Below are 15,813 nucleotides of genomic sequence, written 5' to 3'. Positions count from 1 at the left end.
ACCACACCATTTGGACTCAATATTAGGAACTTTCTCCCAGTACACTAAATTAAACCTATGGCATTTCAATTTATTCTGGATAAATCATTTGGCTTATTTATTGAGGCTTGCCTCTAAAGTTTAGTTTTGGCCTTCCTGTTTACTTGTTTAGGCTGTTTATTCTAATCTCACCCAGCCTATTGTCAGAAATAATAGCTGTCTCTTATACACATCTAGATGTCTCACTCACTCGCCACTGAGGAAGGACTAGTGTTGTCCGAAAGCTCTGGTTCTATTTCTGGCTGTTTACTTACGTTTACTTTTTAGCTGTTGCTTATCATTTTTGTATCTCTACTGAGATCTAGCCATATATATATGTATATATATAGTACAGCAGATAGTATATATAGTAGAGTACACCATTTTAAAGTGAATATGTATGTATTATAAAATAATACAGTGAAAACATGTTCTAGTATACTGTATATCTGTTTGCACAATACATCAATTGAATTTGGCTGTTGACACTGTACACAGTGATTAAATCTGAATAATGTTAACGGGGAACTAGTTCGCTAAACAATTATTAAATTTGAAATATCTGTATTTCTAGATATTGATATCAATGAAGGTTTCGTTTTATCCTTATGTTTATTAACATTGTTTGGGGTTCATGAATTGTATATGCTTATATACATCTATAAATATACACACAAATTTATATATGTAGGTCTATATTATTTCACTTGTATTCACAATGTCATTTCTCACAAGTACAATTATTTGGTGAGTTGTGTCTATTCAGAGGTTTATTTCTTCGTCATGGTACATATATTATCCTTGGTTGCGAATCACAAAATTATATAGCTGAGAACAAACATAAACTTTTTACGATGAAATACATTTAAAAAACGTTTTACCAACACTTACAAATCACAGCTACACAAATTAAAATCATTATCAAAAAGTCATTCACAATATTCGGTGTATCTAAACAAATTCGAATTAAAATGTCTAATAGTAAATTATGCAAGAGATTTTTAACCTGTATTTCGTTTACTTTTGTTTGTTGAGTTTATTTAAAAGAGCCTCTCATGAATTTTTGAGACAGGAATCAGTAATGATCCCTTTACACTGAACTAGTTCGAAGAACGTTCCTGCCCGTTCTGAAAATTTCATGAAACGGGAGGACGGGTTGAAAGTGCAATTTTAGCTTTTTAATACGACAAAACACAGTTTTGAAGTAAATGCATTACGATTGCAGACGTTTTGTACAACGTTCGCACAACATTTAGAACTGGAAGACGTTACGTTCAATGTCGTTTGCAGTCCGTTCTTATCAAGTTCGAACCCGTCGTCCTCAACCCGTTTAACCCAGTTCGTAGTAAGTTTCAACCCGCTCTAGGACGTTTTTCACGGTTCGCATTAGGACATGTCCGTTCAAACCAGTTCATGCTCAGTCTTGCCCGTCTCCACTTCGTTCTCAGTCTTTAACACGTTCAGATGGGGGATCTGGATCATGTTCCAATCTGCTATAATACGACCCCTATCTAGCCCGTTCTCATGTTTCTGTCTGAGAACGGGCAGGACGGGGTGGAACGTAACACCATCGGTGTTGAATCGTACACTTATTTCCTCTGTTCGCACGACGTTCAATCTATTTTTGAACGGGTAGAACGGGATCGAATTTTAAACATTCTGGACCACCATTCCCGTCCTTCCCGTTCATACCGTTCGTACTAAGATTGTATTCGGTGTCTACTCCATTCCGTCCATTCATATTCCGTTCGTCACCGTTCCATCCCGTTCTTCAGAACGTGTGCGAACTAGTTCAGTGTGAAGGGGGTATTACAAACAACATTACAGTCCACCTCTGATATTTTATTTGTATTTTGCTTTAAGCCATTTTCGGACGCAGAGGGCGCCGTTCAAATACACCCGATGGTCTGTCATTTGTTTAGAAACTGGTAAATCATATTACGAAACGTGTTACTAAAATATACACCTCATTTTTTAATAATAATTTACTATTCCATGATAAATAGACGTTGCATTATTTTGATGAAAATAAACATGTTTATCCCTGCCTAATTAATCTTCAATTTTTATTTCTATGTAAGTCTACTTGTACTATTTTTATTTAGTCACTTCTAAATGATTAGTGGTTCAGTCACTACCAATTGATTTACAATGTCTAATTAATGAAGGCCTTAACACTCATGTCATATGTACATCTAGTCATCAGATTTCCGTATATTAAGATACAGTTAGAACTTGTTTAAATAACGTGCAAAGTCTACTCTTGATATTTCTTTTAGAATGAAGTTCAAGAATTGGAGAAAGAAGAACAAGAAATAGAAGAACAGCAGAAGAAACTATTTTGTTATAAGTTACAATGTAGCTCTCTCGAATCTTGTATCGTTTAACAACACTCAAATCTCGACATCATGTTTGCTGAAGGTAAAATTTAGGGAAGAATGCCACCGACGCCATCATTCCTCCTAAATTTAATACTAATAGACTATCGATTATCTATCGTACTTTTTACGACGCTAAAATGTTAGACTCTATAATTAACGTTGTTTTCACCATGTAATCAATCTACGGAAATGTGATGTAAATTGCTTCAGTAAAGTGATGTCACTTAATCATAGGTCAAGTTATTTGTACAGGTATTTATTAAAATATACTAGAATGCTAATTATATGCATTATATTTTCTTAATTGAAAAACCTACATTAGAATAATTATATCCAATAGCTGTTTCAGTGTACGAGTTACCAGTAGACACCGTTTGGACTAAATACAACTTTTCAATTGATAGCTTCGCTGACAAAATTCCGGCTCTACTCGATAGACGACATTACCTCACCCCACCCCCGGCTCCAACGTGCCACTGCTTGTGATCATGTCTTCGGCATGACAGTCTTTTATTGTAAAAGTACCGCTTGCTTAGTTCTACACATTCCCATAACTAATTTATTTTTCTCATGTAGATCAGTGTGTTTAGGTCTATGCCTATGTTAGGTAAAGCAGGCAAAAAGATAATTAGATAGAAATTAATAAAATCTCTAGGCCTACACTGGGCAATTTCTGATGACCATTTTAAATGTATTTTATATATTATGAAGAGGCTGACACATGTGTCCTCTTCTAGTTGCCCAGGATTTTAACGTTTTATCCCATGCGTAGCGTGGCTATTATTTAATCAACTCATTTGTCGGTGCTACCTGCTAAATGTAGGATTTTTACATTTCATCTGTTGTTGTGAAAATAACAAGGCCAAAGCTTCGTCTATGAGTTGTATTTAATCTACAGATATCCATGTTTACTGGATGTTATCGATCCGTTTTGTTTGCGAAAGGTCATTACAATCTCGTCTTCGTGTACTTCATTAACAAAATAAATGTTAATATTTGGACGAAATGGCTTGGACCAACGTAAGGACAATTAGTAAATAAAATAGCGGTTGTTAATGAGAGTGTAATTAAGCAAGAAATTAAAGTAAACACGTTCGACATACATAAAGCTTTAAAAAAAGCTTGTATTTCTTAGTAAGGTTATTGGTAGTCAATATGCGGTGCTCAGTTACGTATACTGTACATTTACCACAACTATAAAGAAAATTGACATTGTATATTTTACGTTGCGGACAAATATTTAAAAATGGTTTTCACTTACATAAACCCAACATTTAGGAAAATCGATTCTCGTTGTTATACAAAAGCAACATGCGTCCGTTGAACCCATTATTTTAGATAATGTTTAGATTCTACAGTATTCACAAAGATCTGTGATTGTGTTGGTACACAGAATTGCAAGAGAAGAAGCGGCCTGTTGACACAAGAATAATGAGTATTCGCTTCACATTAGCACACAACTAGAAAGAATCCCACAAAACATTAACATTATTGCTAATTGAATCGATTTAACTATTGGTTGTTGCAAAGCATTTACACATTCGTAACAGTATTTCATTAAATTACAACATCCAGGGCAGTTTCCGACAGTTCCCATAACAAGAACTCATGCACTTTCAACTGTAATTAACATAAGCAAGTGTTTTATGAAATAATATGTATACGATATCTAATATCAGCCAAACACGAGTAATTATGCCTAATGTATACTGTACTGACAAAGAACTATATGAAACAGGGTACGGGAACAAAAAACACGTATAAATAGACCTACCGCTTACAGTATATAAACTATAAATCACATTTATGTATTTACATTAATTTAGCCACTAATATTTTATCACTGAGGAATGATACATGGTTAGGGGGCTTAACCCAGGCTATTACACCGTAAAACATCGAATAAAGGCCACGGGCTTCTCCTTTTTTTCTTATGACTCTTGGATGTGCTTCATATTATTTAGGTGGGCCTCTTCTCCAAATGGGCGTCTTTTCGAGATTACTTTTGCAAACTAAATAGGGGGCTTCTTTTCAAAATGAATGTTCTAAATTATGGAATTTCTACTAAAGACTTTTTTAAATGGAATTTAAAGTTATGTTTAAAATTGTTTAAATTTTAACCGTGCTAGTACAATAAAATAATATTGTTACTAACACGCTATCATAATAATCAAAGACAACGTCAGTCTGAATGTAGTGATATCTCGAAAGAAGACCATAGGCTTTATTCGAGATAGGCCTATACTTCCTTTCGAGATTAAGAGAGGGCTTCTTATCAAAATAGGCTTTTATTTGAGGTTTTACGGTACTCTTGTTATTGTCGATTTTTGTGAAATCTGTTGCTGTGAATGGTTGGTGTGTGGGTATTTTCCGTTTTTCTTTTCACTCCACCTGCAGAACATAATTCTCGCGAAAGTTTGCCGGAATTGATCGTTCGTAACTGCGTACAGAATCGGATTGATTCCCGAATTAAACCACAGCAGATAGTTTACACACTCCCAGACAAAATCACTGATCTCGGAGTTATCTATCATAACGAAAATATTATATGGCGTCCAGCAGATTACAAAAACAGTGACCAGAACAGCTAGCATTATGGCCGCTTTTCGTGTCTGCGATCCGCTTCTCGACCCTTGGAAACGCCGGAACGAATCTCGGTTATTCGCCTTTATAACTGACGTCTCACTTTTCTGATTCGAGCTAAAATTTTCCTGGGATGTTTCCATTTTAGATATATTTTTAGTTTTCTTTCTTTTAATTTTGTAATTTTTTGCGCGTTGTAGATTTTTTCCTGTCGACCAATTCATTATTTCAATATAAACATTAATGTTTAAATATACAAGGAATGAGAATGGAATAATAAACTCTAAAGTGATCGACAGTGAACCAAATATTACGTTATCTACGCCTTCCACCTCACAATCAACGCTGTAATCAATTCTGCTCTCTCCTGTTATAGCCTCCCAGAAGAAAATACTCAACGAAAAAAAAATGATATAGAACGAAACAACGCAAAGCGATAGCACAAATCCTTTCCGATGCGTCATGAACGAATTGTATTTGAGATGTTTCTTAACCATCCAATAGCGATCCAAGCTTAGCAGGATGATGCAGCCAGACGATACTGCGCATGCGGTGAAATCAATGAACAAGTAAATTTTACAGAATGTTTCACCGAATGGCCAGTAGCCGTACTGGACCCAGATGTTGTTTGGTGGTAGAGATACAACACCAACGGTGAGATCTGCCAGTGAAAGTGTGAAAATAAACACGTTGGCAGGTTTGGAGCGGATGTTTTGGTTGATGGCGAACGAAATCAAAACGAGACAGTTTCCGTATATGCTCATTGCAGTAAATACCCACACTGTGACCATTCCAAAGAGAAACAACCAGTCGTTTTCAGGTTCTCCATGGCAGTCTACTATCGATGACGACATGGATGACATCACATTTGCATCGCTGTCATTAAATGCGCAGATTTCAACGAATTCCGTGTCTGTGTTCATAACTGTGTAGAATTCTCCCATCGAATCCATAATGACTTTCACATAGGCCTACCTAAATAAAAAATTTAACAAAATGTCATTATTACCACAATGCCAAACCCATTATGTTTTAAACAGAACAATTTCACTAGTAGGCCTAGTTGGTTTGTTGTTCTTCATAACTACGACACCGTAGCATTTCTAATGTTAATAATAGATATATTTGGATTAAATTCGATTACTGTGATATAATATAAAATTATACTTTAATACCTGAAAGTTTTAATACACTTATATGCGTTTACAAAAAGTCTAGAATGTCGCTTGTTTCTCTTGCACTCTTGTCGAATTGCACATAAAGCCTACCTCTATAGGCTCTCTATTAAACACAATTTTATTAAGATTTCATGACAAGTCTATTATTCAATCATCTAACCCCTTCTCCACTATCTTCGTTCCTCATCCAACCATCTCTTGACAATTCTGTCTCGTAGAAAACGATATCATACTGATCAACGCACCTTTCCCGTAGTTTTCTACTTAGAATCATTCCCCATTTCCGTTCACAATTCAGCTAAGTTACTTTCTTTGAAGTAAACAATATGAAGACTCTTTAGGAATGCTATAAACCTGCTTGAATTTCCTCACCCAGCACAATAACAATTGTAATTCACGCTTTACCATTATCGGATATTTGTAACCATTTTCACAAGGTGTATCATTTTTTTAAATATCTTGAAAAGTTGTTACTTCAAAAATTGTGGATTCCAAATTTAATCTTCTTAGCTTGCTGCGCTGCTCTCTGATTTGCGCATGTGCGTGCTCACATCTCATAGAATCTCTTTCACGAATTACGGAATGAAATTTACTATTTACGCTTGAAAACGTAAATGGGATTTCCTTTCACGCGATGCCCGATTCTAAAGTGATGGAATACATTTATTTTATAAAAAAAAAATATCATCTTCCTCCTCGACGTTATCATTACTATCATCATCATTATTGTTATCATCGTTGTCGACAATATGTCATCATCCTCATCATCGTCGTCATCATCATCATCATCAACAACACCATTATTCAATAAGATTTGTTTTGCACAACAGTAAAATTAATTAGGCCTATTGAACGCAGAGCTTGTTTTACTGCGTATGCACTTGTCAATTATAGTTGTCTCTTATACACATCTAGATGTGTATAAGAGACAGGGACTTAGCCGGGGATGTAATTTCTAAAACGGTTACATGTATGTGAAAGTCTTCCTGGCAATGCGGAACATCGTTTTAACATACATCCCCGCCACTTACCGTCGTACACAACCCAAACCACGGCTACTCTAATGTGTAAATTTCCCGGGCCTTCCGAGGCCTGTTACATCTACGGATAAATTTTCGGTACGTCCCGGTACTACGGGGACACAACTATGTGTACATCCCCGGCTTAGTCCCGGCTAGTGCCCCGCTATGGTCCGAGGGTGGGGGCCGGTGGTGGGGCCCGGGACTACAATTGAGAAGTGCATAACCGCTTTCAACGCCGTCCAGCGTTGAAAGCTTTTTGCTTTCAAGTGAGTTTTTGGGATCGCCCACTCTTAACAGGGGTTGACGTTTTTGTATAAGTTCCTACCACAAATATAATCTCATGGCCACGGGCCGGCCCGGGTGTGTTACCTTTTATTTTCTCGATGAAACGAATCACGATTTTGAGATTTTGGATTAATGTGGTCTTGTACGGTACGATCGTAAAGACCATCGGCGGAGGCCTAGAACTAGGCCTGGGCTAGGCCTCCTACTACTAGGTTAGAGGTTGTCTTGTCTTAGGCCTAGGCCTAATTTTTTTTTAAGGAATACTTTCGTAAAATCGTATTTTTGACTAATAGGGAGGGCCTAATTAATATCAAATTTCAGTACATGTACAGAAAGGAGAGTGATCCCTACCTATTTTCCATCGTTTTCGTGTTATTACAGACGCGCGTCCCGTAAATCGTATTGATTATCATCATCATATCCTCATCATTATAATTCTCATTATCATTGTCATCACCACCATTCATTATTATTATTATTATTATTATTATTATTATTATTATTATTATTATCATAGTCATAATCATAGCAATCACAGCCTCCATATCGCGAATAGTAGATCTACCGTAAACAATCGAATAAGCGCTTCTCCCTATTAAGCACTGTTCTCGTTAAGTGCATTTTCGTGAAAACTGAGACTTTGCTCGTATTGAATCCTATCAGATGTCATGTATCTGATATAGAATATTCTGTGATTTGCTCACTACGATTACGACGAATTAATTACACCCACTTACACGTAAACGCACATCCTTATCATTAACACTTTCATCAATTAGGCCTACATTGATTTCCTGAGACGGCTTCCAAACCGTTGGATAACCAATCTATCTTCACAGAATTCATGTAATACATGCATTAGCGATTATCATCGGTATACCACAATTTGTGTTGACGTTGTTATTTAGTACTCATAAGGCATATATGACACGTAACTGATAACATGATTTTTTTGCTGTAGAGTGAGGACACTCATGCACTTCCGTTGCGTAGTTACTTCATAGTGTTTGACTCGAATGATTACTATGTTCAATCGTATGTGTATTTTAACTAAGTAATCTTATGATATACAAAGGCTTTTATAATTATATCGACAAAATTAATACCTGCTGACATAATTAATGTCTGAGCACCTCCATGGTCTGAGCATGGAGGTATTATATATGAGATGCTGGGTTGGTTCCTTTGTTTGACTCTTTCTTAGTGTGGTACTTTAAGCATAAATTACTCAATGGTAATAATGACTCACACTCAAGATTTCTGTATCCACTTCTCACAGGAACATCGTCTTGACCACCATGAATTAATCGGTGGCATCCACTATATCGTCGTTGCTGATGGGCCTTTTAGCAAAAGCGTCGGAGAGTCCCCTTTATCTAAATATCCCTATTGAGCCGTCAACTTGTGGACAAGTAGGCCTATTTGAATTTCTGAATTTTAAACCCAACTACCCTTACTTCGAATTATATTCAAATTATATATTTAAAAGTTATGCCATAAAATCTCCGATAGAAACCGTGGGTCAATTTTTCTTTGTTTTGTTTTTGGATGGGCTAAAATTAGATCATGCGATAGTAATAAAATACTAGCTCAACATTACTAAGCATAAATTAGGCGTTGTAAAATACAATATTCAACACCTTACATTAATAACTGTGCAAGTTAAATTGTTGAATTTTGTATTATACTCAAGACATCACTTCGGTTGGTATTCATTTTACATAGATATTGTTAAAGAAAATTAAAACCTGCTAAGTAAAATATTGATTTCACTGTCATTTATAGAGTTAAAATTCAGTTTTTAGCAAGCATTAATACTAGTCCAATGGGTAACTATTAGAGCAGTGGATCATTCGTTATTAAAGATTAAATGTTAAAATTACTATTAGTGCTTTGGGAGTGCTAAGTATGTGCTGTTGTTTTTGTTGCATAGAGACGAACAAGATGTAACCAATGTGCGAATTTCAAAGTGATTGATTGGTAATTATACGTGATTGTTAATGCTCTAAAACACCAATGTCAGTACTATATCAATTCAAGTAATACAATTTGCATCCCCAAATTGGTGGAAATCCTTGAAGGGTAATATAGAAATTTCTAGTTTTAAAGTGACACCTTAGTGCCAGTGGATACTGCTACAGGTTCGACATTCGGCGTGCGGGTATATAGGCACCGACATCTAATCACAGTTCGTATAGCTAATATTCAATACGCAATTATAAAAGGACGAAGCTATTAGACTGAAGGCACCCAGGTTAAGCCTTAAGCACACCGAATCTGAATTTCGGATTAGAAAAGCCTATCGAACCGATCAGACAATCGAATTAGAGTGGAAGAATATGGACGCTGGCGTTCAGTGCATCCCCGAATTTTGGTTCGGATCCGATGCGAATACAGCCTATGTGTTTGGTGGACATCACGAGGGTTTCCGATTATATAGGCCTACATGTAAAGCTAAAGTTACCGTAGTGAAAACAACTTAAGCGAAGAATGCAACTCCGTGATTTAGGCAGTGGGGTAACAGAAGGATAAAAAATAGTGGTGCTCAGATTTGTACAATTCTTACTCTTGGAACAATCTACAATTATTATTGCGTATACTTATATGGGGAGCAGGGGCGGATTTAGGGGGAGGGGGGCGGCCCGGCCCCGGCCCCCCTTTTTGGGAGGTAAAAAAAGAAAAAAAAAGGAAAAAAAGAGAGAAAAAGAAAAAAAATGATGGCCAAGAATGCCTCAAATGTTATGTTCGGGCGTCTAGAACACAAAAATTTCGCGGGGGCATGCCCCCGGACCCCCTACGACAGTGTTGTCTCAATACCTTTTGGACATTTCTGGATCCGCCCCCGGGGAGCAACATTACCTCGATGGGATAATTGGTATTTGGATTTTGCTGAAAATTCTTCTGGGAATTATTTGGATCTTGTTGGTTTAATTGTCTATGCGCCTTGAGCACCTTTGGTGGAGATGTGCGCTTTATAAATTATTATTATTATTATTATTATTATTATTATTATTATTATTATTATTATTATTATTCAGTCCTGAAATGAAGACGTAATCAAGCTTAGATAACTGAAGTGCATTTTAAATACTATCTTTAAGATATCAAACGCAAACAAAAGAAAAAACAATATTAAAACACAAGGTATCCAAGTGTTTAGAATAATATATATTTGTGTTGTCGAAAATGTTTGTTAATACAATGGAATCCATTTTTAACCTTAAGCAATAATTGCTTAAGGTAATGACTATTATCAGGTTTAGACCACTAAAGTACAACTTACCCGAAAGGCTGAAAAATATACGGTACCAGCTCTCCTACTCTCCTTTAAGTGTGTCTGAATATGAGTGGTCGATAGGTTGTCTGTTTAGGTTTCTCTGTTTTCTCATGTTTCCATTCAGCAATATGTAGCCTCGTACATCTACGGATTCACCAATCACAGTTGTATATTAAACGGTTTTGATTAGCATTCAGACACTCACCAATACGCGCACTAGCTGCGTGTTCGATTGAGTCTCATAAATTGATTATTTTGGTAAAATAAATTATTGGCTTCGACAGAGCGTTGAGTGGTCGGGAAATGTAAAATTCAATATTAAGATAAATAAATTAATTATTACCTATTGATTCTTATTTTAGTGCCAAAATTACAATGATATTGTTAAACAATGCTATGTACTTGGAGGCTGTTGCTAAACTCGTCGACTTCATACTTGTTTCATTGTACATTTATATGATGAACTTTGTCTAATTGACATAAAATCGTGAAACTTGAACTATTATGAATAAAATAATTGGATTAAGTTCGTGTGCACACTGTCACAATATGAATATTTATCGAAATTCAGCTCAGATTACGATCGTCACGTTTGTATTAAGATGTTATTTTCATTGACATTTAAATAGTTAATAAAGAAACTTTTTTCACATGCCCCTTTCTATATTTTTTCGAAAGAAAGGTAAAAACGTTACTTTTGTATCATCAGTCAGTGAATGATTCTTAATGAAAGTTAGTTATGAGTTGGTACCACTTTTTTAACTAAAAAAAAGTATGTTTCTGATATTTCAATAAATATAGGCCTATTAGCTTTAACTGAGACAAAAACACTCAACAAGACAAAATGGTAATCTTTTGTCTCTCTTGATGTTGATTTATAATTTATCCATCGTCTGATTTACAGTATTCAAAATTACGACATACTCTATAAATTACTGGCTTCGACAGAAAGTCCATGGAGTGGTCGAGAAAATGTAAAATTCAATTTTAAGAGAAATTTACTAATTATTACCTATTGATTCTTTATTGTTGTGCCAAAAATACAGTAATATTGGAACAACCATGCTATATAATCGGATGCTGTTGCTAATTTCGTCGACTTCATGGTACCACATTTCTCACAAAAAAAAAATGATTTCAATAAATGCTGTTGCTAAACTCGTCAAATTTATGCTGTTTAATTGTACATCTATAATAATAAACTTACCTAATGTAATTAGTGAACGGTTTCTAAATGACTTTCGTAACTGTTGTCAATAAGATATTTAAATTAATTTACAGAAACATTCAAAAAATCGTGAAACTTTAACTAACTATTATGAATAAATAATTGGATAGGCTTTTGTGCACACTGTTACAATGAAGCTTGCCGATGTGGAGGCTACAGTACCTAAGACAATTGACACGTAGGTAGACAAAGAAAAGTTTTACCCAAATTTAATTTTCAGCACATTTTGTTATGCTTGCTTAGATAAATTTTTAATGCCATAACGAGATATTTGGATGGATTTTTTCGGCGTAAACTCACCAAGGATAACACACGGAAGTCTGAAGAAGTGGAGTCCTTCTGGTGGTGATTGGGCAGTGCACCGGGAGACAATCCCCTACTCTTTTCCGAAGAGTGTACAAGCTGTACTGCGTTCCTTAACGTGCACATGGGCCATAATGATTGATTGTTGACTTCACCATGAACATGGAAATGCATATCAATAATACTTGCAAAGTAATATCCTATCATCTTCGTAACATCTATAAAATTAGACGCTTTCTTAATGCTGATGCTACGTCAAAGTTAGTTCATGCCTTAGTAACATCACGTCTTGATTACTGCAATGCTGTTCTTTATGGACTTCCTAACAAAGTCATTTGGAAATTTCAGCTTCAGCTGATTGTTTCGCTTACTCCAAAGCGTCAACATATTACTCCTACTCTTCGTCGTCTTCATTGGCTACCTGTTGAGCAACTTATATACTTTAAAATTTTTCTTCTCGTGTATAATTGTATAAGTACATTAATGACCTCCTAAAAATGAGATCAACTACATGCAGTCGCATACTTAGGTATACTTTAAGGGCTTCTCCATCTTTGGCCACTTTTAAATCCTGGCTTAAATTGCATCTTTTCTCACAATTTTAATCTGTTTTGATCTTGCTTTTCATTGTTGATTTTTTTTTATCATGATACTGGGTTTGAAAGCGCATAGAGACACTGCATTGTATGCGCTATATAAATGGAAGACCATGAACATAAAGACCTGTTTATACTTGCAAAGATAACGATAAAAAGATAAAAAGCAATTGTTCATATAGAAAATAAAAGAATGGGAGAAGTTTTCGTAACTATTTCAGCCATCCAGCTGAAAGACAAGGAGAGCAGCGATGGTAATAGAGATCTCCACAAGAGCTGTTCTCCACGGTTCAGCACACACAAGTGGCTACAACCAGTTTAGCCGACTGAGCTAAGCTGGAATTCAGCTAAGATTACAATCGTCATGTTATTATTTTTTTTTACTTTCCACTTTCTATATTTTAGCTAAAAGAAGGGAAAAAATTATTTTTTGTATAAGTTAGTGAATGATTTTTAATCATTAATGTTTAATGATTTTGAGTTGGTAGTCTTTTGTCGCTTGAAGTTGATTTAAAATTTACTAATTTAATCGATCGTCCGATTTAAAGCATCCAGAAGTATGACATGCTAATTTAGGACCAGGCTTTGAGCGACGTCATCGGCAAATTTCAGTGAACCACAGTGAACCACGTGCCATGTTTTCAAAAATTACAAACTCAGATTATATTTTCGAGAACCTCAGAATTTAACATTTAGAAAACAATATGCTAAACTGTGGACTTTCAACCACACAACGTCTCAGGCTAATCACTCTCCTCCCAAACGGTAATAACAATAGATCATGTTTCAAAATGTAGATCAATTTTGCTTTCAACAATATGTTTGCAGAAATATTAGGGATGTTAGATACAACCTAGATATGAAAGGGGTTGAAGTAGAGGAAATGAGTACCGGTGTCGTTTTCTATATTATGCCTACACCAACGACACTGATATTTTAATGGGTTAAGAAAGCAGCGGATTTGACTTCCTTTGAAAATTTGTTGTCTAGTTTGGTCTGAAAATATAATAAATATAATGCATGTGGGTTTGAGCCTCAAGATAAAATCGTTAGAATACTGAATGACGATTTGTGCAATACAACTAATTTAGCTCATTACGTTGAGTGGAGTTGAATAGCTTGGTGGATAAGGTGATTGCTTTCCAATCCCGGGGTTATGGGTTCAATATCTGTCAGTGTTGCAGATTTTTTCTCTCGCCCAAAACAACTCCACTCCCTAATCCTCATTTTGAGATTTAGTTTGTGTAAAGCATCGTGTGGGTATATTTTCTTGTGAAAGGGATTGTCCCCTACAAGTGGGACAGTGATATATTCGCTATTGAAAATCCTTGGTGCATGTGTTGTGTGCCTAAAAAATAAAATACAATAAACCAGGAGGATTTTAGATAGCCTTAATTTTAAATTCATTTTTTTTTAGATAGAATTATGATCTCAGTAGTCATTCTACCTTGCTTGGCTCTCCGAATGGTTGTTATGTTTAGAAACAACGTTGAAATAGCATAAAGATATTTTATTCAATTGTTTTAACAACTGCGTCAGTTCATCGCCAAACCAACCAACAGGCCACCTTCCATGATATCCCACGAGTACAGTGGTAAATTGGAAGGTGATCTTGCCACAGTTGACAGTGAATTCAAAGCCCAGGTGCTCTTCATGTGTATGCAATATGTAAATGTATATGTACTGTCTCTTATACACATCTAGATGTGTATAAGAGACAGTATATATATATATATATATATATATTGTGAAATTTAAAAATTGGTAAAATTGGTAAAGATGGTAAGATGAAGATCTTGATGGTAAGTTATTATTGCACTGGTATTAAATGTAAAATCTCAAGCATGAACTACAATGTGTAAAGATGGGAATCAGCTTGTGTTCGATCAATGCTCTGAAATTTATCAAGGCAATTTTGTCAGTACTGAGAAGTCTATTAAACAGTCAACCAAGACCTTGCTTTTCTTTGTATAAATAATAATCAAAACAATTCCATCTATATCATATTTGGACATAGAAATCGAAAGTAATAATCATTTTATTTGAAAATTTTGAAAAATCAATTAAAAATACAGAAGAAAATATAAGTTGCTTGACTGACAAATGAATTTGATTTTTGAAATTCAATTGGATACGAATATCAACGCCTAAATCTTATCTAGAATAATATTTCTATTGACAACATTTTAATTTTAAGAATAATTTTGATATCATGAGATACAGACATTAATATAAATTCCTAAGGACATTTTGGAATAGTGCTATCGAATCGTCATACCAGGGAACAGTGAAATTTCACTATTCTCTAGTCATACTGTATATAAACAAGTTTTCATGGTTTGAATTCACGGAATGAACAGCATCCTTGTCATCAAATTAGTATATATTATATAATACTAATACTAATAATAATAATAATAATAATAATAATAATTATAATTGACGTCTATGTCTATAATAATAATAATAATGTTAGAATAAAGCGTCAATTTAACTATCAAGGTACATTATCAAAGGCGCTGTGCATGCTAATGATGGAAAAGAGTTTTAAGTATTTTTTTTAATGAAGCAACAGAAGAACAGTTTTTTTTTTAGTGTGCAGGAAAGCAAAAAATGTTCAGATAATTGTGTGCTTTAACGACTGAAATTCATTTTTTAGTGATTTATTTTCAGGTTCACTACTCTTCGAGGGACATGTTTCCTGTGTTTCCTAATGCACTAACGATTGATATGAGACGACGTACTGACTGCATTTTCGATACAGCAGTGATTTAAATGTAATTACCATGAAAGTATCGATTTTAAGTGGTGATTACATAAGCCACATTATTAAATGTTAGAAAAGCACATTGCGTACCAATGATTGTCATTTATGCGTGGTAGTAGAGCTGCATGCTTATTCTTCGTGGAAGCTACCGGAGCCCACCATATTGAAGCCGAGG

The 15,813-nt window shown here is 35.1% G+C and overlaps 1 protein-coding gene across 1 annotated transcript; it reads right to left on the bottom strand.

Annotated features, from left to right (window-relative positions):
- Positions 1 to 3,505: 3,505 nt before the first annotated feature.
- LOC117101846 (muscarinic acetylcholine receptor M5-like) lies at positions 3,506 to 10,836 on the bottom strand. The gene is made up of 2 exons (XM_033241953.1): positions 10,751 to 10,836; positions 3,506 to 5,957 (listed from the first exon to the last, which is right to left on the bottom strand). The coding sequence occupies exon 2, from the start codon at positions 5,933 to 5,935 to the stop codon at positions 4,700 to 4,702; it is 1,236 nt and encodes a 411-aa protein (XP_033097844.1). The 5' UTR covers positions 5,936 to 5,957; positions 10,751 to 10,836; the 3' UTR covers positions 3,506 to 4,699.
- Between the last annotated feature and the right edge of the window lie 4,977 nt (positions 10,837 to 15,813).

The sequence above is a fragment of the Anneissia japonica genome, unplaced genomic scaffold (genome assembly GCF_011630105.1).
Source record: "Anneissia japonica isolate Jap-2015-1 unplaced genomic scaffold, ASM1163010v1 scaffold4988_len2956909_cov206, whole genome shotgun sequence".
NCBI classification, from domain to species: Eukaryota; Metazoa; Echinodermata; class Crinoidea; order Comatulida; family Comatulidae; genus Anneissia; species Anneissia japonica.
Note: the sequence above shows the minus strand (reverse complement) of the source record. Positions and strands in the feature narration are given on the sequence as shown.

Coding starts and splice junctions, on each gene's coding strand:
- LOC117101846 (XM_033241953.1), bottom strand. CDS start 5,935: ATGGATTCGATGGGAGAATTCTACACAGTTATGAACACAGACACGGAA.